At 52.4% G+C, this 23,213-nt stretch overlaps 1 protein-coding gene across 1 annotated transcript; it reads right to left on the reverse strand.

Moving 5' to 3' along the window:
- Window positions 1-4,074: 4,074 nt before the first annotated feature.
- ATP8B2 (ATPase phospholipid transporting 8B2) lies at window positions 4,075-22,912 on the reverse strand. The gene is made up of 27 exons (XM_082858616.1): window positions 22,623-22,912; window positions 21,262-21,320; window positions 20,785-20,898; window positions 20,566-20,664; window positions 20,230-20,291; window positions 20,056-20,128; window positions 19,706-19,776; window positions 19,372-19,451; window positions 18,002-18,160; window positions 17,698-17,786; window positions 15,643-15,839; window positions 12,716-12,924; window positions 11,810-11,853; window positions 11,386-11,551; window positions 10,904-11,092; window positions 10,636-10,751; window positions 10,383-10,547; window positions 10,187-10,298; window positions 9,943-10,048; window positions 9,674-9,818; window positions 9,313-9,496; window positions 8,944-9,167; window positions 8,590-8,673; window positions 8,007-8,252; window positions 7,715-7,853; window positions 5,947-6,077; window positions 4,075-5,690 (listed from the first exon to the last, which is right to left on the reverse strand). The coding sequence occupies exons 1-27, from the start codon at window positions 22,714-22,716 to the stop codon at window positions 5,412-5,414; spliced, it is 3,636 nt and encodes a 1,211-aa protein (XP_082714742.1). The 5' UTR covers window positions 22,717-22,912; the 3' UTR covers window positions 4,075-5,411.
- Window positions 22,913-23,213: the final 301 nt, after the last annotated feature.

The raw sequence follows: 23,213 nt of genomic DNA on the forward strand, positions 1-23,213 counted from the left end.
TGCAGCCGCCTGCCTATCTGACCTGAGTCCTCTGGTCTCTCCCCATTATCTCCTGCAGCACCAAGGAATGTAGTGTTATCCAGCTTTTCTGGCAGAAAAAAATGTCTTTGTTTTGAATCTCAACCTATATGGCTCCTGCTTAGGGCCAGAAATCTGGTTGGTCACAATCACTGGGAAATAGTGGCTCAGGACATTGCAGTTTAATTCATTTCATGCTAAACATCAGGAAGATGAAATATACAACATGGGACATGGTGGCACCAGAGCAGATGTATGGGGTTTTCTCCAGGACTTGCAAGTCTGGCTTTGGTAACTGGGAAGATAGCGTGTCATTCCCTGAAATAGAGGGTGCTGGAGGAGGAGCAGGTGCTGGGATAATGTTCATTTGGAGGCATGTTGAATGTGAGGTGCTCATGGGTCATCCAAGGAGAAAAGTCCAGTGGATAGTTGAATACAGGCCCTAGAGCATGGGGGTGAGCAGGGAGAAGTCCAATCTGGAGGTGAACCATGGTGACGCTCCCAAATCTTATGTAAACCATGGGTTTGGATGGGGCCATTCAAGGACCTTGTACTGACCAGAAGAGCTCAGAGCCAAAATGGTGCCGGCGGGGGGGGGGGGGGGGCGGTGGGAAGAGCAGAGGAAGGAGCTCCAGGAAAGGAGACTGAGAAGGAGCAGCCAGAGAGGCAGGAATGAAACCAAGAGGGGTTTTGTTTGTTTGCTTGTTTGTTTTGTTTTTAAACCAATGGATGACAGAGTTTCAAGGAAATAAGTCAACAAAATCAAATACTAAGAGAATGCAAGTAAGATCAAACCTGGGACTTGGCCACATGAAAGTCAAAGGCGATTTTGGTGAGAGCATTTGAGGGGTGGGTCAAGGAGGGGCCGGATGGTAGGGAGTGCACGAAGAAGACGAGGACACAGATCACTAAGTAGTTTACAGGGCTGAGGAGGGGGCAAGTGCGGGAAAAGCTGAGCATCCTTATTTGGTAAAGGGAAGAACCGTGAGCGAGGAAGGGGAAGGTAAGATAAAGAGGACAATGGGGCTTCCCTGGTGGCACAGTGGTTGAGAGTCCGCCTGCCGATGCAGGGGACGCGGGTTCATGCCCCGGTCCGGGAAGATCCCACATGCCGCGGAGCGGCTGGGCCCGTGAGCCATGGCTGCTGAGCCTGCGCGTCCAGAGTCTGTGCTCCACAACGGGAAAGGCCACAACAGTGAGAGGCCCGCGTACCGCATAAAAAAAGAAAAAAGAAAAAAGAAAGAGGACAATGGATGGGGGATCATGGAAGGTGAGAGGATGGAGGTTGCGTGCCCTGCCTCTGCAGAGTGAAACTTGTAGGTGATGGGGAAAGCTGAAGAAGTTATTTTCCTCTGTGAAGTAGGAGGTAGAACCATCTGCATAAGGTAGGGTGGGAGATGGTGGGATGGAGTTGAGGAAAGAGAAGAAAGTTAGGAATTGTCATTGAGGGGAAGCAGAATGAAAGTGAGCAGAGATGCACAGCATTGCCTCACTGTGTGACAGGCCTGCTGAGGTGGGAGTCTGTGAGTTCCCAGCTCCTCTACTCAACATGGTCACGCAGCTTCCTCCTTTCACATGGACAGCTCACCACGGGACACGGCATGTTGACCCAGCGTCGGAGTGTTGCTGGGCAGAGTGGTTAATACCAGACCACAGGCTATGGGCTGGGATGCGAAGCAAGTAAGAGCCCACACAAAGGAGCTGCACGACCAGAAGAGGAGGAGTTTGTAGTATGTATTGGGAGTATAGGTGAAAGGCAAAGGAGCTGAAGGATACAGACAAATGCTGGATTATGACCTTTCGGAGGTGACACTCCCGATGGCAGTGGGGCGCCCATGGGAGTGCACTGTTTTGTGGAGAGGAGGTGAATGCCCTCAGAAATGAGGAGGCCAAAGGAGAACAAAGCGAGGGCATCACACAGGTTTCTCAGAGACACATTCTGAGAAGGCACTAGGGTAATGGTGGGAGAAGCGACCAGAAGACAGTAAGCCAGGTGCCCAAGTCCCCAGTGAGTGCAGGGAAGGAAGTAGGAAACCAAGAACAAATGGGTTATCTGAGCAGCAGGAGACTCCAACTCATGCTTGTCTAGAGATGGAAGAAAAGATATCTGCAAGAGGCAATGAGAGTAAAAATAACTCAGGCCCTGCCCCTCAGATATGTATAATGGGATCCTGGGTGAGGGGAGACCTCAGTTGCTCATTTGAGAAGTGAGGGAGAACATTCTCTCCATGCTTGAATAGCACTTCGCCTGTCCTCTGAAACCTCTCTTGTAGGTCAGCGGTGGGTGGGGTGGGGAGTGGGGACCCTGAGGATCTGTCACAGGGTGAGGGGCAGCAGCCCTTTGTTCGGGTGAAAAGTGGCAGGAACAGGAAAGTTAGGAGCCTAACCAGCCTCAAGGAATTAAGGCCTGTTTCTCTGTCCTGGGGGCGGGGGGATTGAGGCCAGATGCCACTTGCTGCCTGAGGCTCAGGGTTCCAGAAAGAGCCTGGTGAAAGGCTGATTTGCACCTGAACAGGGTCTTCCTGTGTGGAGGCAGGTACCAGTTTGTGTCCCAGGGGTCTGTGGGCTATCCCTGCCCTGGACTATTCCTCAGGAGGAAAACTGATCTTATCTCCATGTCTTTCCTCCAAGCTTAAGCACCACAGATTTTTGTATTTTATTTATTTATTTTTATTTACTTATTTATTTTGGCCACGCTGCGAGGCATGCGGGATCTTAGTTCCCTGACCAGGGATTGAACCCGGGCCCCCTGCAGTGGGACCGAGGAGTCCTAACCACTGGACCACCAGGGAATTCCCAGAAATCTCTATTTTTGAGAAGGAAGAAAGGGAGGAAGAGGAAGGACTGCCACCATGACAGAAAGGACTGGCTAGGTCAGAAGACGAAAGGGTGGGGTCGGGGAGTTGACGGGCATCAGAGTCCAGCACTAGCCCTGAGCTCTCCTAGGACACGAGCTCGCCTGGCTTCCTCACCCCTCTCCCTCCCTGAAAGACAGAAGCACACCTTATCTGCTAACCTTCACTTCCTGCAGTCTTCTTTTTTTTTTAGCTGCACAGCATTCGGGATCTTAGTTCTCTGACCAGGGATCCCTGCGGTGGAAGTGTGGAACCTCAACCAGTAGACAACCAGGGAAGTCCCTACTTAGGCTCCTTAATATTTACTTCTGTGAAAAGCCAGGAAGATGGGAGGCTATGAGGCCTGTGCTAATGGAAAAGGCATGGGGTGGTGGTTAAAAAAAAAAAAAATCAAAATATTTACCCGGTCCTTTCCCCTACACATACCCACCTATCTGGTATGTGTTAGGAATGAGAGTTTGGCTTGTGTTTGGAAAAGCAAACAGTCAAGGTCCTAAGCACCCAGCCATCAGCAGAACACAAAGTCCCTGTGATCCACCTCAGTCCCGCCCACTGCCCCATCTTCCAGCTGAAACTCAGATACCAGAAGGTGTGCAAACAGAGGAGGTGCTCTACCGCACCAGTCAGATTCTGTTTTCTCCACTTCGGCCCACATCTACCCACTCAGTTCCATTTAAGAAACAGTTTCTATCTGTCTTTACTTTTACCACCAGTCTTGGTTAAACATCAGAAAAGAGACAAATTACACACTTCTCAGAAACTGGAATTTTATAAAAAGGCATTTTTCTCTTATATCCATAAAATGATATAATTTTTGCAAGTATAGAAATGTGTCATAAATTATACAGAATGTTCCTTAATTACAGCTCATTGCAACTTGGTACTTTCCTCCCTCCCTAAAAAACGAGAGAGAACCAAAAAAATAATATATATATAACTGTATATATATATATATATATATATTTTTATATATATATATTTATATATTTATATTTATATAATATAGACAAACAAAATATGAAAAAAAATCATTTCCTCTTTGGTATAAAAATCAGACTCTCACCTTGAGAGACACACAAACAGACATGATGTTGGGTTTGTAAACCATGTGGCCTAAAGAATTTCCCTGTCAAGCTTTCCCCGCCCCCATCCCCTGCCCACCCCACCCTGCCTCAACGCAGCCCACCTCCAGTTCCCTTGGGACTCCCACATAGCCCACTCCCAGCTCCACACCATTCCTGAGTAACCCTCTCCACTACCAAAGACAAGGAAAAAGTTCTGACCAAGACTGATTTGGTAGCAACTAACTTGGGAGACACGTAATTTGGGGAAGTGCTTCCTAGGTGTAGATGACGGAGAGGAAGGACAGGCAAGCCGAAGCTCTGCTGTCCAGACCAAGCCAGGCACGGGGCAGCCGCCTCCTCTGCTTTTCCCCACCACTCAGTACAGGGGCCCCACCAGATCCTGCCGCCTGCTGGGCCTGGAGCGGGTGGGACCTCTTTTACCAGAGGGAGAAGTAGAGGTCAGCTCCCCTTTAGCCTCATCTCATGGTGCTCAGCTTCCCCTTTTGGGCCACCTCAGGCACAGGAAAACACCAACGAGGAGGGAGAAGGAAAGTCAGAACAGACTCTGCCAGTGAACTTGGGTCTAAATTTAAAATGAAAGAAAGTGTTCTTAGGACTACATTTCACACCCAGCTTTAGGTCACTGAGAAGGACAGGGCCACTTTCCTAGGCTCCAGCCCAATACCAGCAGGACTTACGGAATCCAGGAGTTGCGTGTGCTGAGGAGGGGTAGCACTTCACTCTCAAGGTGAGGAAGGAGACAGGAGCAGACCCCTGTATACTCTCCCCGCACCCTGTGGCTGACAGGCACCTCCCTCCCTGGTCAGCCTCTCTGTCCCTCGTGGGCACCAGCCCCTCCCAAACCACTCCACATCTATCCAGCCTCCTCTTCCCCAGGAGAGTTAAGACACCAATCACAACATAAAAGTCATATAAAGGCCTCCTCCACTTGCCAAATAAAAAAGACAAAACCAAACTGGACACAAACACACATCAAGGAGAGACACACACACTGTGAGGGGCCGAGGGCCCCAGCAGGTCTCTGGCTTCCCGGCATGATACATTCTTGTGTAATTCAGGAACAGGGGCTCTGGGGCCCCTCTGGGGAGTGGGAGTAAAAAAATACAGAGATTACAGTCTCCCTGTGGGCTCCCAGGCAGGGCAGGGGCAGACACAATCTCTCACAGTTTTTTCTTCTGTTTTTGGTTCCACATCTGATCCCCCACTGGGGCTGGTCAGCCCCCGCTCTGCCCTTGGGGCCGGCCCCCTCCACCCTCCCAACTGCTAGGAGGGCCCTGGGCTGGGGATGCCCCAGCCACTCCTAGTGGGACCAGCAGGACAGAGTCTACCAGAGGAGATGGGATGAGGACCTGGGCAAGGAATGAGGACCCGCAGTTCCAAGATGCTGTCCTCTCGGTGGCCGGCCAGCCCTGCGTGCGCTGATCACCGGCAAGGGGCGTCCCCGTCCCAGCCGTCACCCCTTGAGGGGCTTGTCGGCCCCTCCGCTGGGGCTGCTGGCACTGTCACTCTTCTTCCTGCGCAGGCTCTCAATCCAGCTGGAGCTGGAGCGGGTGGTGAAGCCAGAGAGCGCCAGGGAGCTGAGCCGCATGTTTTTGCCAGACATGATGAGCTCCCCGAAGCCCTCCTGGTGGGAGAAGGCGTAGCCGGAGCGCCGGGAACCCGTGCGACCCACCCGCCTCATGCAGCGGTGCTGGGCCTTCTGCTTCTTCCTCACCAGCTGGGTGTAGCGGACCTGGCGGGGGAGGCACGAGGGAAGGAGCCTCCGTCAGCGTGGCAGCGTCAGACACCACCTCAGGGAAGGGCCCCAGAGCGCCTGGGATGGGGCAGGCACGGGCACCTCCAAGACTGCCCAGGCTGTCTGAACCCAGGAAGGGCAGAGGACAACCGTCCACGCACTTAACAGAAACTGCAGCCACAGGCGTATTTAAGCCCAAGGGCTTTCGGACACACGAGCTCCATCCCCCAAAGCAGACGGGCTGGCCTCTCACCGTGTCTGAGAGATCCGGCTTCAGGTTCAGCCTGAGGAACCGAAAGGCGACCACAGGCATGATGCAGACGACTGTGGTAAGCACGATGGTCAGCCACACGGTGGGCTGGGCCAGGGTGTTCTGGGCATTACCTGGGAACAGAGGAGTCAGGGGCCTTGGGACTCACAAAGCAGGTGCAAGGGCAGCACCGCCCCGCTGACTTCCCCATTTCTTTTTCTGGCAGCCCTACTTCCCCAGTCTCAAAACCTAAGTCATCCCTGGCTTCTCTTTCTCTCTGCTCTCCAAATATTTATCTCCAACTTGGACTCTGGCTCCAAACTCTGAAAACAACTTCAGACCTGTTTTGTTTTGTCTTTTTTTTTTTCCTTTTTTTGGCTGCACGACATGCAGGATCTTAGTTCCCCAACCAGGGATCGAACCCGCACCCCCTACAGTGCAAGCGCCAAATGATAACCACTGGACCGCCAGGGAAGTCCCCAGACCTACTTCTTTAACTGCCTTAACCTGACATCTCTGTTGAACATCTAACGGGCACCTCGGTTTCACACGGCTGAAAGTGAACTGCTGTTTCCTCCACCCCAATCTGCTCCACGTCTTCCCCAGCCCAGGAGATGCCACCACCCACTAAGCTGCTCCGGAGTCACCCTGGTTCCTACCCCCACCATCTCAGGCCCCCATCCAATCTGCTGGCTCCATTTCCAAAATATCTATGGGATTCCACCACTTTTCACTCGACTCCAAGCCACCATCATTGTCACCTGGGTTACTGCTATAGCCTCCTAGCTGGTCTCCCTGTTTCTACCTTTGCCCTCTACCTTTTATTATCCACGAAACAGTAAGAGTGATCCTGTAAAAACATAAATCAGTTTATGACATTTCCCTGCTCAAAACCCTCTGATGATGGCTTCCTATCATATTTAGATTAAAATTCAAAGTTCTTACTTTGACCTATAAAGGCTTAAATTAGCTGGACTGATTCTCATCTCTGCCCTCCTGCCTCAGCCATACCTTCCAACCTCGTTTCCTTCACTCCCCCAGCTCCTCTGCTGCTGACGACCTCCCCACAAGCCCTCACCTAAGGCTTCCATATCACTGTTTCCTCTTCCTGGGCTGTTCCTGTCCAGAGAGGCACATGGCTCACTCCTTCCCTTTATTCAGATTTCTCTGTGCCAATGTCTCTTCCTCAAAAGGGCTTTGCTGATGACCCTTGTACCTTGATGCCATTCCCCACTCTCTCCTCAAAAAAAAAAAAAAAAAAAAAAAGAGAGAGGCTCCTGGCAAGTCAAGTGCACACCTGACAGCCTGGCATTCTGATTCCTCAAATGGCCTGCCTTTCTAGCCTCTCTTCCACTGCTTCTCAAAGGGTATTCTTGTCCCACCCTAGCTGGAGCACTCTCTATTTCCTGGAAATAAACAGCCTTTTCACACTTCCAGCTCTCTGGCTTGGAATCTGGCTCCCCAGTCCTGGCTACACCCTCAGCAGCCTCTTCTGGGGGACTATCCCTGACCACCCCACAAACAGTCATTCTGCTGACCATGAAGCCTGCCACCCCTTCGCCTCCCTTGTAGCCTGGCAGGGCTGTTCTTCATTTTCATGGATACGGAGACCCTCTGAGGGCAGGGCCCGGGGTTGGATACAACTAGATCCCGACAGCACCCTGCAGAATACCTGGCACGTAAAGAGTGTTGAATAAATGCCTACCTACCCCATTAGTCCCAGAACAACTGTGATTCCTCACTGATTCAAGAGGAAGCCACAGGCACTCACCCACAAACCGGAATTGGTTTGGAAACATGTCGAAGAGCCCATTGCTGTGCATGGCAAAGAGGATAGCAAAGTAAACCGCCAGGCTGCCCCAGATGAAGAAGTGGTTGATGGCCGTCCAGTAGCCGGTATCCAGCCCAATCTGCGAAAAGCAGTTGTTACAGGCAGAAGGAGCACCCCCCCCACATAAACCCAGTCCCCCCTCCCAGGAACAGAACTGCAGTGCCCAGTGCACCCCAAGGACAGGAGCCCCACCCCTTCCAGAGGGGAGGCCAGTTCCCGGACTGCCTCCTACCTGCACACTGACCACGATGACCAGCGAAGTGGCCACGGTGACTGCAAAGGACTGGTAGTCAGCCAGCTGGGTGCCATCATCGCGGGTGGCCTCAGCAAACGCCCCATAGGGGATGAAGAACATGAGCACAGATGTGTAGATGCCCTGGGCGATGCAGATGAAAAATTCCCGCTTGTTGAAGAGGAGGTTCAGCTGGCCTGGCTCGTACAGCTTAGGGTACTCCATGCTCCGCTGCTCCGGGACATCCTGTGTGCGGAGGGCCAGCGGCACAGGAAGTCTCAGAAGCTGCCGCTTTAACTCAGGAAGGCCAAGGGCAGACTCTGTCCCCCTGCCTCTTTTTTTCTAAATTCGACAGCTATATCCGACCTCAAGCCAGCTGCCCCCAATCCATCTTTTGTTCAGCAATCCAGGGGAGTTACAGGTCAGGTGTGGCTGAGAGGGAGAACCACCCACACCCTGACCAGCTCACAGAACTACCTTCCCAGGGACCACAGGCAGTGGGCACAAGCCTACCACTATCAGGTGGCTCCCTTGCAGCAACGTCTTTCTCCCCAGCCCGCCCGGTCATCCAACTCCCCCATACCTGATCGAAGACCCCCATAGCCAGGACTGGGAGGGAGGTATACACGATGTTATAAAGGGTGATGAAATACTGGTCATAGACGGTCTGGAAGGAGAACAGGGAGTGAGAGAGGAGTGAACATGCAGTCTTTCTTCACTACAGATCAGGCGGAGGAAGACAGCCGACGTGGCATATGTGGAGGCCTAAGGAATTTTCTGGAACTCCCTCTCCACTTCTTCAACAAGCATTTTTTAAAATGCATGCATCAGACAACAGCTAGGCCCTAAGGGGACCAAGCAATGAACAGGACAGATACAATCTCTGTCCTTAAGGAGCTTAAGGATTGGTAAGTCAGGGCAGTGGGGAGCTCACTACCTGGGCCGAGAAGCCGCAGAAGAAGCCAAACCAGAAGTGGACCATGGTGAAAGCGAAGTTCTTGTAAAAGAAATAGCACAGGAACTTGCACATGCGCAGGTAGGACCAGCGCCCATGCACCAGCAGGAGGCGTTGCAGGAACTTGAACTGGGAGAAGGAGTAATCGGAGGCCAGGACAGCCTGGATCCCTTCCTGCCCACTGATGCCCACACCAATGTGAGCCGCTGCAGAAACAAGAGATGACAAGAGGATGAGGACAGCCACACCCTTCAGACTCACATCACATTTTGGCCCCCTCCCCCATCATTCCTCCCTGGGCCCCTCTCCCTTCCCCAGGGCCCAGCCGCCACACCTACGCAGTCCACTCACTTTTGATCATGCTGACATCGTTGGCTCCATCCCCGATGGCAAGGGTCACAGCCTTCTTGTACTTCTTAACCAGTTCCACCACTTGTGCCTTCTGCAAGGGGGTCACCCGGCAGCAGATGACAGCTTTGCAGGCACAGGCTGTCTCCAGAAACTCCAGCTCCATGTCTGCCTCTAACGCATGGGCCTGGGAACACAGAGTGCTGAGAGAGCCCCAGTCTTCTCCAGGAGAGACCTGGGGGTCAGCTCGTCCAAGTCCCTGTAAGACCGCAGCCCCCCGAAGTCCAGGGAAATGGGAACATGGTAAGATCTAAGAGCCGCTCTCTGAAAAGATACTGCCCAAGCGAAGGATGACGACACTTACCAGGCTGTGCCCGTTGATGACCAGGGCGTACTCCCCAGCCACGGCTTCCAGGACAGAAGTGAGCTTGGAAGAAGAAAGCTTCTCCTGGTAGGTGAAGCCGTTGCCTACAGTGCGGGACGAGTCCATCATCTTCTCCCGGGCTTTCCTGTGAAGGGGGAAACGAGACCGTGGTCTGCCAGGACAGGAGCAGGGATTCAAGCCCAATCGGGGAACCTCTGCCCGACCCCCAGGTACACTGCAGAGCATCTACCTGCCTCAGGCCTTTTTACCTGAGCTCCTCCCGCACTTCCAGGACTGTGTGGCCAGTGACGATGAACACCTCCGTCATGTCGTCTGTCAGCATCTTGCAGGAATAGCCAATGTTCACGGCCGTCTCTACCAAGAGAGATTGCAGGAGCTCTGGACAGGCCCCTGACAAGGTCAGCACACTTGCCAGCCCCGTGCCCCAGGCTCATGCAAGGACTCCACGGGGCTGTGTCCAGATGCAATCTCCTCGGCCCTGCTGGTTCTCACCTTGCTTGTCCCCTGTCAGCACCCAGATCTTGATGTTGGCCAGCGTCAGGAGGGCGATGGTCTCTGGAACCCCTTGCTGAAGCTTATCCTCAATGGCCGTGGCGCCCAGCAGCTGAAAATACCACAAGGGTCCCTGGGACGAGAGTCCAGGCACGACCCCTCCTTGCCCACCCTTGGCCCGTTCTGCGGCCCATACCAGCATGTCGCTCTCAACCTCCTCGTAGACGCTGGCCAGCCGGTCCTCCCGGCTGTCCTGGGCCAGGCTGGCCTGGAGCCGTCTCTCGGCCCACTCCTCGTAGTACTCTTCATCCAGATCCTTGTAGGCCAGGACCAGGGTCCGCAGCCCTTCGCCCGCGTACTCCTGCAGAAGGAGTCAGGAGAGTCAGCCCCCAGCCCCTCCCACCACCCCGCGAGTAGCAGAACCACAGGGCTCCCTTCCTCATGCCTACATTCAGGTGGTCAGTGGTGGTGTTGAGGAGCTCTTGGGTGGAGTGGTGGAGTCTGTCCAGCAAGATGGTGTCAGCCCCTTTGCAGTACAGTCGGATCTTCCCCTCTGGATTCCGCACTACGGGTGGGGCGGGAGGAGAACGTCCCAGAAAAATTCAGGCAGGTGAAGCCCCCCAACCTTAAAACATCAAGGGTCACCCAGTACACCTCACCCATCCCGGGTCTGCATGCTGCCCCTGAATGCCCCCCGCACCCCCGTCCCGGCCTCACCTATGACTGACATCCGTTTGCGGATGTTGTTAAAGTCCAGGATGGCCAGCAGCTGGTAGGTGATGGCTGTGCCCATCTCGTGGACAGTGATGGTCTTGGGTGTACGAGAGCGGAATACGAAACCAAAGTTCCTGGCTGCGGTGACTAGAGCCCCCTCGTCTGGCGACTGGGCTTTGTAGTACAGCTCCCCTGGGTGGGGAGGAAGAACACAGGTGGTGTCAGTGGCCCTATTCTCAGCCGAGTGTCCCGCCCAGGAAGCCTCAGGCAGCCACACTGCCGATCACAGCCCGAGCCCAAAGGCACAAGTAAGGTGGGGGAGAACACAAGCCAGCTCCTCGGCTCACCTTCGTTTCTCTCTTTTTTTTTTAAGGCCATGCTATGCAGCATGTGGGATCTTAGTTCCCTGACCAGGGCTCAAACCCGTGCCCCCTGCATTAGAAGCATGGAGCCTTAACCACTAGACCTCCAGCGAAGTCCCTCACCTTCGTTCTTTTCTTCTGACATGACGGTGTGACACAGGGAAAGGAGGCGGAAGAACTCGTGCGTGTGTGGGTCCCCCATCTTGACAGCCTCCAAGAGGGTAGGGTCCCAAAATAAGAACTTCTTGTCAGCGAAAGGATTGAAGGAGAAGTTGACGGGTTCAGGCCTCTGGAGCAGGTAAGAGTGTGATCAGGAAAGGGTGGGTCACAAGGCTGCCTCCCAGGGAGGAGCTGTCCTCACCAAGATCCTGTCCACTGGGGACCTCAAGATTCCCACTTCTGCTACCAGCTCTTCCTTAGAACACCATTTCCTCCAAGCAGCTTCCATTTCCTGACCAGACAACACATCACTCCTAACCACACCAACCCTGCCCAGGCACCCTGTATTTAACTGGCACAGACAATCACCATGGGGTCTGGACCTTACCTCTCCCAATTCAGCTTTGTGGCCCAGGACATCGAACACGTCACCTACACACAGCCAGGACAGAAGGAGGAGCACCGTCAGAGCTCGAGATCTCGCAGAGCAGGGGGAGAAGCCTCCAGCACAGGACCCCCACAGGCATCTGGAACCCGCAACCCTAGTCGCTGAGTGAATGTCACCCAGATTCACACGGCTGACTCAAAGGACAGGAGGCGCAGGCACCCTGTATCCTGAGAACCCCAGGACTGAAAGCCATGACACCCACTGCTCTCCATCCCCATCCACGCTCCAGCTCCCCCCACCCAGGACAGCTCCAATTCCACACCCACGTCCCCAGGCCTCCCAGGCCCCTTCGGGTGCCTTTCACTCTTTAGGCCTGCACAACAGACAAAGCCTCACACACTGGCCATGGGGCCTGGGTTAGTAGAGAAAGCAGTTAGGAGAGGGGCTTACTCTGCATAAAAGACCCCACACACCCTGCCCAAGCCATCCCAGCAGCCCAGCCACAAGGCCACTGCAGTGGGGCCACACTGGAAAGGCCATGGTCACATTCCAGAGACTCACAAGGGCCCTGGACAGCAACACAGGGAGAGTCTAGACTCCAGCAGGGCTGACAAGGTCCAACCTGGCTGGGGTGCCCAGGGGCCAGTGTCTTGGGCTTCTCTTCAAACAGCCAAGGAGCTCCCCTACTGCCTGGAGCTGGGATCGGGGTGAGGGCACCAGCAGAGGAGAGGGGAAGCACTGTCAGTGTCTACCTCCTGACCCGGGGCGCAGAGCAGACCCTCTCAAGTCCCACAGACCCAGGTAGGAAAGAAGTAAAACCCAAACATCAAGACAATTGTGGGAGCCCCAGTAGCACAATCCTTCAGGCGCGACGCAAGCCCTCGGTCCCTGGAGGCGCAGCCATACCGTAGCTGCGGCCGTTGATGGAGCACTTGTTGAAGACCATGATGTTCTGGGTGAGGGTGCCTGTCTTGTCGGAGAAGATGTACTCCACCTGGCCCAGCTCCTCGTTCAGGGTGGTGGTGCGGGCCTCCGCGGGCGTCCGCTTCTTCATGCAGAACATCTTCTTGTCCCAGTTGATGAAGTAGCTGTGGCCCAGGCGGATGACCTCCACGCTGCACAGGGTACAGGAGGTGAGGCTGGGGGCAGGAACGGGAGGGGGACCCCACCCTCACGGGCCTTTGCTGCAGGCCCTCCGCCTGGGGAGAAACAAGAACGGAGTGGATACCTGGGCAAGGACACCTGGGTGGGGGAGGGCAAGGAGAGCCTAAAGGTGGGGGTCCCCGACCCTGACCCTCTGACGCTCTCCAGACAAAAAAAGGTGCAAAGGGCCTGGGCAGGCGGGACAGACAGCACAGGCAGAGGAGAGGGGACTGCGGACAAGGCACTCGACCAGTTCTTACCTCAGGACTAATAATACAGAAACCATGCAGAGAAAACAAGAGAAAGTGCAAGAGGAAAGGAAGAGAAAAAAAAAAGAGAAAAAGAAATAATGAGGGTGCTGTGCGTGCCACAGGCACACAGACGTCCCTGCAGGGAGAGGAAACTGAGGAGGCCCTGGAGCCCGTGCCTTGCTGCCCGAACACAGGCAAGCGAGCTCCTTCCGCCCGGCTCTGGGCTGCACAACCTGACCTGGGGTGTTTGGGAAGAAGGCGGGGCAGACTGAGATGCTGACTCCACAAGGAAGCGGGGCCTCAAGAGTCTGGGGAATAACACCAATTTACAACGGCACAGGGCTCTCGGCATCCCAAGGTGTATTCGCATCATCCTCTTTACTAGGCATTACCCTTGGGATTTGGACTGTTAGCATCTCAGAAAGGGCCCCATGTTTAGGTCAAGCACAGTCAAGCAATGGGGCCACATCTGGAACCCTGCTTCCAACCTGACTGAGGCTGCTGTCAGGATCCAGCTACCACACAAAAAATGAGCTGGCTGGAAATGCCTTAATGGCCTTTGCCCCACTCTGCTGATCAAGCGTCCCCTCTCCACCCTCCCCGCAAACACACACTGTAACCTGATGACACTTAGAAACTTTCTCAGGCAGCTACCATAGGCTTAGAGTGAACTTGGATACAAAACAAAGTCAGCAAAGTCCAAAGGTGGAAAAAAAAAAATCAGATTGGAAACAAGAAAACCTTTAAATAGTAATGAAATACCAGAGTTGTGATGATAATGATGAACATGCTACCACCTGTTATTCGTACAGTAATTTAATTTTTAAAATGTATTTTCCAATCTTGTATCTTACATCAAAATGTCCCTATTAAGAGAATGAAACCGGTATTATTCTTCCCATTTTACATGAGAAAACCAAGGCCCTAAGGGACTGTGGATTTGCCTGAGGTCACGTGGCTACTGAGTAGGCAGGACTAAACCACAAGCCTTCTGAGTCTCCTCCTAATGTTCAAAAGCCCCTGTCCACTGTCCACCCTCAGCACAGAAACTCCTTATCTCCTACTCACTGTCAACAGCACTAGGACTCAGTGGCTAGTGGGGAGATCTGAGGACTATCTGGGGAATCTATGTGAACAAAAAACAACATATGGGAAGAGATCTGAGCATCTCTGTAAAGCATTTCCTCAAAAATGTTACAGGTTGGGAGTTCCCTGGCAGTCCAGTGGTTAGGACTCTGCACTTTCACTGCCAAGGGCCTGGGTTTGATCCCTGGTCAGGGAACTAGGATCTCACAAGCCACGCAGCCAAAATAATAATAATAATAATAAAGTATACAATTTGATAAATTAAAAAAAGTCATAGGTTCTCTTATCTCAAGTGCAAGGCGCTAAATACAAAAATATCTTCTCTCTTCTTGCCATTCTTTCTTCCTCCTGCATCCCCCCGCCCTTCCTGTTCATTCTCCCTGTTAACATTCTCTTTCCTGCAAACATCCTAGATGTCCTCTTACTCCTATTCATGCTGTACGCCACTGCCAGCCAACACTTCCTAAAGCATTCTTTAGATTTTTTTTAAGAATCTTTTAATGGTTTACTAAGTAAAAGTCTACTGGCAAAGATTCAGGACCCTCCACAATAGGGAACAAGCTTATGTTTCCAGCTCTGTCTCACAGCCCCCCACTCACAGTCCATGATCTTGCCAAACTGTCCCAGGACCAACCATTCCAAGGTCCCTATCTCTGTGCCTTTGTTTCCAGCCCTCTCCTCCAGGCTCCACCTTCACCCATCCCTGCCACCATTCAAAGCTCAGTTCACCAGCAACCTCTTCAAAGATGTCCTCTCTGATTAACTATGCGGGGAGTAATGCTCTTCCAACCCTCATGGCACTTTGTGTCTCTGTGGTATCTCAGTGGGATGCATGGTAGCTCGGTGTCTTACACTGTTTGCATCTCTCCTCCCCTACCAGTTTGCTGCTTTTGAAGGCAGAGGCTGTATTACACATCAACTGTGTCCCCTTGCTTTACACATAAGGGTAACACTGAACGTGTTACAGCACTAGTTCCCATTTTGTTTTATAACATGTTCAGATTTATCTCCCTCTACTAGACTGAAGCTCCTGGAGGGAAGGAAATCCATTCTTAATACATCTTTGTATGTGCCACAGCACCTAGCATGCTTCTTTGCACAAAGTCTGCATGCGATAAATATGTGCTGAATAAATCAATATGGTTTTTATTCTAATACAATCCAAAGTACCAGGAAACTGTGGTGAAGTTTGCTTTGTACAAAAAGATAAACAGATAATATAAAATGTTCACAGCACAGGAAGGAGAGGACCCCAAGTTCCCTCTCAAGAATTTCATCTTCACAGAAGACAGAAGTTTGCCAAGGGACCACCTGAGCTCCCTGGAGAGACCCCAGAGCAGAGAGAGCACATACCTGACATAGAGCGATATGGGCACAACGGTGTTGAGGATGATGATGTAGGACCAGAAGGAGAGGAAGCCAGAGAAGAAGGCACTGTCCACCGCCTCATCCCAGGGCAGATAGACCTGGAAGTGTGTCCCAACCTCGTGCTCCCAGATGGCATTGCCAATGGCTAGGATCACCCCCATGCAGACCAGAAATCCAAAAATCTGCAGAGGAATGAGAAGCAGAGGCTAAGCTGCCACTTAGGAAGCCCTCAAAACCAAGTGCATCTCTGAAGGTCACCACTGGTACCCTGAGCCCTTGAAAGCTCAGGCATCTTTTCTTTTTTTTTATAAATTTATTTATTATTTATTTATTTTTGGCTGCGTTGGGTCTTCGTTGCTGCGCACAGGCTTTCTCTATTTGTGGCGAGCAGGAGCTACTCTTCATTGCAGTGCACAGGCTTCTCATTGCGGTGGCTTCTCTTGTTGCGGAGGATGGGCTCTAGGCATGTGGGCTTCAGTAGCTGCGGCACGCAGACTCAGTAGTTGTGGCTCACGGGGTTAGCTGCTCTGTGGCATGTGAGATCTTCACGGACCAGGGCTCTAACCCGTGTCCCCTGCATTGGCAGGTGGATTCTCAACCACTGCGCCACCAGGGAAGCCCCTCAGGCATCTTTAAAATGGTGGCATGCTCTAGTGGGAAGCACCCAGAACTGGTGACAGGTTCTAGTCTGTCATTGACCATCACGTGGACCTTCTCTCATGATGTTTTCTCAACTGTATGCTGGGAGGGCTGAAATGGTTGTGTAGCTCCCACTCTGACATCCTAAAACATTTGGGAGACCTCAAAGATGGTAAGAGTGGGGGTGAGCTACTTTCAACATACCAAAGCAGCTTATTAGAAATCACCCATTTACCTGAGCTAAGCCTCTACAAACTAACGAAAATGCCGGGACTTGCCTGGTGGTCCAGTGGCTAAGACTCCACGCTCCCATCGCAGGGGGCCTGGGTTAAATCCCTGGTCAGGGAACTAGATCCCACATGCCACAACTAAGAGTTCTCATGTTGCAACTAAAGGTCCCATATGTGACAGCTAAGACCCAGTGCAGCCATAAATAAATAAATAAATATATTTTTTAAAAATGCCAAGTTTCTGTAATGTTCATTATCTTATACAGATTGCCAAAAAAAAGTCTTTTAACCAAGACACAAATTATGTCTTCATAAATGTAGATTTCTTAATAGTCAAAAAACTTATAAAGCTTGGAGTCCTTGAAGAAGGATCATAAGAAAGTTTTGGTGGTTTAAAAGAAAAAAATTGAGACCATTGCGTGATTTCAGACATCTATCTTCAAAGCTGCCTCCACTCTGGATGCTTTGAAGCAAAGCAGGAACCATCCTGATGCCCAAGGACTACCAGGCGGCAATGCAAGCCTTGGCCTGACAGCCTCTCAGACTGGGGTTTCTGCAAACCCTTCAAGGCCAGGGAGGAAACTGTCTCACCAGAGGCTGACCCCAGCTTTTGCAAGCTGGCGTGTGGGGGGCAGGCAGCAGGCAGTGGGAGCACAAGAAGGGGAGGAGAGCCCAACAAGGAGCTCAAATTTCTAGCCAAACAAGAGAAGGATTCAGGAATTGCCAAAAACTAAAACAGAAACTTTTCCTTTGGGATCCTTTGCTCTTGGAAGTCAGGGGAAAAGACCCTGCTATCCATCCTCCAAATGGAAATTTTTCTTTTAATTCGCTCTCCATCCCCATGAAGGCCTCCTTGTCCCTGGCAAAGCAAACAGAAGGTCACATGCTACACTAAGTCACCATCATAACTGGAACCCAGAGAAGGGAAGATCTGTTTTAACTTTCTTTAAGTTGTTGATTCATGCACGTTCCTAAGGTTTTTTAAATAACATCTTCCAAGTCCAAAAAGAGCCTGAAATAAACACTGTCTTTGAGTGGTTGACCTGCCAGTGGCTTTAAAAGCTAAAACCTGAAGGCTGACTACTGACCAGAGAGGAGAGATGGAAGTAAAGGGACCCGCCCAGGGAGAACCAGAAGGGCAGAGGCAGGAACCACATGTGGGAAGCCTTACCCAGAGCACCAGTGTATTCATTAGGCGATCAATACTTGTTCTCTTGAATTTTGTCCTGCCGCTGTTCTGCATCAACTTAGTGTCAGGACCTAGAAAGGAATGCGAAGGGCTGGGAAAGCCAAATAACAAATCTGCCTCTGGGCTTCTGCCCCGGTCCGCAGACTACAGGACATCAGGATGGAAGAGAGACACTGGCTGGATGAGAAGCTTGGATCCAGGGCCCACTCAGCCTCCTCCCACATTCCTGCGGGAGGGTGAAGGCAGCAACTCTCGCCCTTCTTTCTTTGGGCCCTAGGAGGCTCACCTGCGAAGATGACCAGCCCGAAGCACCACTCGGTGTTTCGCAGCACGCAGCCCCGCAGCAGCATGTTCTGGTTGCTCAGGGGGAACTTGTTCTCCTTCCAGTAGAGGGTTCCGCTGAATTTGTCCAGCTTATTGTTGGGAGGTTCGCAGATCACTTCACCTGAACAGAAGACAAGAGTGCCCCCGTTCAAGGTGCAGTCTGTAGCTTAACCACAAGACAGCAACACAGAAAAAGAAGCTGCAGGGAGATGGTGTTAGGATGTGAGCCCATCACACACTGCTGGTGGGAGTGTGAACTGATGCAACTTTCTGGGAAAGGAATGAAGCAGCATGAACTCCTATTAAAAGTACACATATCCTCAGACCCAGCAATCCCACTTTGGGGACTCATTCTACAGAAATGATAGCATAGGGCTTCCCTGGTGGCGCAGTGGTTAAGAATCCACCTGCCAATGCAGGGGACACGGGTTCGAGCCCTGGTCCAGGAAGATCCCACATGCCACGGGGCAACTAAGCCCATGTGCCACAACTGCTGAGCCCACGTGCCACAACTACTGAAGCCCATGCGCCTGTGCTCTACAACAAGAGAACCCACCCCAATGAGAAGCTCGTGCACCACAACGAAGAGTAGCTCCCCCTCACTGCAACTAGAGAAAGCCTGCGTGCAGCAACGAAGACCCAACACAGCCAAATTTAAAAAAAAAAAATGATAGCATAGCTCAAAACAATTTTATTGAAGCATTATTTGAAGAGCAAAAGACTGGAAACAACTGAATAGTCAGGGGAGAGCTGAACAAATTACAATACATCAATTCTATGAAACATTATAGGGTTATGAAAAAGAATGAGGTAAATTACATAGTGACGTGATAAGATACTTATGATGAATTTAATAAGTACAGAAAGGCGGTTGCAGAGATTTTAGTACAGTATGATCCCATTGATTTATGCTCACGTGTCTGTATAAACAGAGAAAAGTGTGGATGAATACACACTAAACTGCCAGTTAACGTGACTACCTAAGGAGACTAGAATTGGAGGGAAGGAGGGCTTTTTCTTATACATGCTACATAGTTTGTCTTGTTAGAAGGAGCATATATCATTATTCTGACACAAATAAGAATAAGCTGAATTTCAACATGTACAGCAAGGAGGGAGCTATCAGCCATGAGGATCTCTTGAAATGACCATCAATTCACAAGTAAAGGATAGCCACCTGGCATTCCTGACACCCCTGCCCCCCAAAAACCCAAAAAAGTCCAGAGCGGTGCATAATCACAGGAACAAGAAGCCAAAAAGAGAAGGCACAATTTAAACCCCCAAACCCACCCACCTCCTCTACTTGAAAGCTGCTTCTCCAAAATTACTCACCATCAAACTTGGCAAGCTTACTGATGTCTCCCAATTCCGAGGTGACTGGAATCGCCTGCCGTACTTTCATGTTGGTCTCTCTGGAAGGACAGTGTCCCTGAGGCCTGGTTCCCTTCCCTTCCTCTAGATTCTACCTGGGGGCACCTGACCATGGAGGACCCCCCCCCCCCGCAGGCATTACTAGGTAGGTAATTCTTTTACACACCCCAAAGGCTTTCTTACCCATCAATTTTCCAAAAGGTACAGAGCCCAGACCTGGGAACCTCTTTCAAAAACAAGCTTGTTACCCCAAAGGAGGCAGAAGGAGATGTGTGACACTGAGCATGCGACTTACCCATCGAGTTCTGCTGTCTCTATGTAACACAGCCCATGGGGCTCACTGCTGGAAAGGAGGAGGAGATCCGCCTAGAAAGAAAACCTAGTGAGAAGGCCAAAGACCCAATCCTCCACCCGCAATGGACTCTTTGATGATCCCTCCTTCCACTAAGCACTCTTGGTTTGCTTAGTCCCAAGCATGTGAATGGCTAGAAAGGAGGCATATTAATATGACACGGAAGCTTCCCACTCAAGAAAGTTTCCTCCCATATGTGTTTAAGAGGCAATAGTCAATCAGGAAAGACTCATCCCTTTCTGCCAAAGTACAGGGAGAGCACTGTAGGCCTAGAGGGGCACCTTGTCCCTTACCGCCACAAACTGGTTATTTTCTAGCTTGATAATATCACCAACACAGACATTCATCCACTGCTCTTGCTGGAGGCTGAGGCAATGAGAAGACAGAGAAGAGGCTGTCAGTAGCTAGAGAAGTTCCCAGGGGACCCCTTTCTTCCCCAAGGCCCTCAGTCTCCAACAGGCACTCACATTCCATTGATCAGCACCTGAGACTGACGGTTATTCACCTGGTTATCACTCTTGTGGCGGAACTGAAGAGAGGAAAGAAAGGTTAAGACACCTTCTCCCGCTCCGAGGGACTTAGATCATCAGTGGAATGCAGAGCATGCTGGGTACTACCTTGTCTACACCTATTCACAGGTCTACTCTCTCCCTGACTCCCCCTCCCTACTCTCGGCCAAGATATCATGGATCTAGCTGGACCAGGTAAGGAATGGCAAGGTCACTGAGGAATTGTGCTGGGTGGAGGAAAGTGAGTTGTGGGGTGGGGGGTGGGAAAAAGGTATAAGAATGAAAACAACTCACATAGTCATCAGTGGCGTCTTTAACAGCTGTGATTGTGAGGACAAGAACCAAAGGCACAATGGTGGTGAACCAGGAGAGGGAGGAGATCTGTGGGATCAACTGAAAAAAGGAAAGAGAAGGCATGCTTCCAAGGCCCCGTCCTCGTTTTCCCTAGACCTTTCTCTTCCTTGACTTTATATCACTTTGTGAGTTGCAAAGGGTTTACCGCAGGTCACTTACCTGCAGAATGAGAAGGAACAGGAAGTAGGTATTGGCAACTTCCTGGAACTGCTCAAAGAGGTTGACAGGCAGGAAGGTGAGAATATTGTACTTGGAGGTCTTGATGCAGTTACTCTGTGGCAGTGGGAGAGAAGATAATGAGGCAGCCTCCAACCCCAACCCAGAATGAGACTGAGGCTGCCTCCTCCGTCCACACTTTCCAAACCTCTGTCCCCAAAAGCCAGTGACGAGAGGTGTGGGAGGGCGAAAGAGGAGGAGGGAAGAGAGTCTCACGGGGTCAATGTATCCTGCTTCACTGACAGGTGAAGGCCATGAAAAATTCAGCACACAGCAGGTGGAGAGTGGCGAGGAGGCTGCCTTCCCCTCCCTCAAGCACTCTCCCAGCAGTCAGCCCTGTGTCCCAGCCTAGGACAGAGGGGATGCACCTTTCCCCTTTCTGACTCAGGAGGAGAGCACAGGTGGTCTAGAGCTACTTACCGCATACTGGAATCTCTCATTGTATTCTCGGTCATTGGCCCGTGCCCTCCTTTCTTCTTCTGCAACAGAATGATGCTGCAGTCAGGAGCAAACTGAGGCCTGGCCCAACACCTTGTCAGGCCCACCCCACTCTATGGGTTTTCCACTGAGGGGCCTTGGTTCCTTCCACAGCACACAGTTTTTAAGGAGTTAGCACCACACCTGAGGTGCCACTAAATTCTTCCCTCTAGTCCACCTCTCACCACCAGCCTGACCACTGGGCTCTGCAGGTATTACATTCTCAGGACAAGATGCCTTCTCCTTTCCTCACCAACAACCATCAAGGTCTTCCACTGCGGACGCTCAGTTTCTCTCCCCCATCCCTTTAATTAATGCTGTAGGAATTAACGGCATTGGGTATCTCCAGAGGAACAGTAGCTGAAGACACTAAGCTTCCTTCTCCTGGAAACCCCTGCAGATCAAGCCATGGTACTGACCTCCTCCTAACCTAGTGGGTGGGGTGGGTGGCAAGACAGAGGGTCACTGTGCCCTGGAACTGCTCTGCGGCAGCATCCCAGCCCCACGTGCAGTCCCCCCTACAGAAGCCTCTGCTTGTCACATGTCATCAGCAGCGGCTTCTGACTGGCCCACAATGACATCATCTTATTTCAAAGCTCATCTTCAGTATGAGCTGAAGGGGGCTGGTCAGGGATATGGGTCATGCAGACTGAGACAGAAATGAAAGAGGGAGGAATGGGATGTAGTTGAAGCAGTTGCTCTCTAACCGTAACCTTTCTTGTGCGATCTGCACATATTTCCCCTAAAAAACACATCTGTCACTGAGTGACAAATGAACTACACCTATTCTGAACACCCACAGATCTGGAACTGCAGGCACCAAGTTCAGGTCCCAGAATATGGGGCTGTCCTAGGAAGTGTTCTCCAGCCCATCTCCCGTGGTCAGGACCATAGGCTGAAAAAGGGGGTACCCTGGTTAGGCAGTAAACATAATGCAAACCTGTCCTGGAGCCAAAGGCAGCATTCCAGACGCCTTCCCTCACCCCCTCCCAAGCCCCCTGCAGAGCACACTGCAGTAACAAAAACCTCAGACCTAAGCATCCTCTGCCTACCCAGAGTGCTCCTTCCCTGCGTGGTCACTTTACTCCCAAAACTTCCCCAGAGGGGACCCCTCAGGCTGAGTGACTGTGCAGTCACCAAAGACCATGCAAAAGGAGAGGCAGGGACCAAACGCTTCAGAGTCAGGATCTCTGAGTCTGCAGAGGACAAGGGAAGGCTGGGGGAGGCCGGGGACAAGCGAATGTGAGGGAGGAAGGGGGTAAATTACGGGCTTGGGAGAGCTGCCAGTCGCTGCCTCCTGTTACCTGTCCCCCAAGAGGGCTTCTTTCGGCTCCAGGAGGGGGGAGCCCCGGCCCCGGCCCGGGCCCACTTCTCGGGCATCTCCTTGGGGACCGTCATGATCCCAGTTTGAGCGGGGGAAGGGCGGGCTGTCTGTCGGTCTGTCCTCGGCCTCAGCGGCTCCGATGGGGCGGCCCCCCAGGGAGGCACCGGAGCTGCGGCAGCTCAGAGTGGAGCCCCGGCCGTGTGGCGCGCGCCCCACCTGCAGCCCCGGCCATCCTCCCGGCCGCCCGCACCCAGCGACGCCGCGCGCTCTGCTGCGCCACCGCCGCCCCCGATGTCCCCCGCGGACGCCAGCGCGCTCTGAGTGGCCCCGGACACGACTTGCACTCCCTGGGCTCCGCCCCCGCCCGCTCCCCCGACTGCAGGGGTAGCAGCCTGCCAGCGCGCCGCGTAGGCGAAAGCCAGCACGGAGTCCCGCCTCCCTCGGCCCGGCCAATGCGGGTGAGGGGACTGCCAGCGTTGTCCGGGGCAACCGCTTTCATCCCACCGCCTCCCACCCCCCACCCCCGCCCTCAGGAAAACAAGGAGGACCTGGCCTTGGATGGGAAAATGAG

The sequence above is a fragment of the Leucopleurus acutus genome (assembly GCF_964270905.1).
Source record: "Leucopleurus acutus genome assembly, chromosome: 2".
In the NCBI taxonomy this organism is placed as follows: Eukaryota; Metazoa; Chordata; class Mammalia; order Artiodactyla; family Delphinidae; genus Leucopleurus; species Leucopleurus acutus.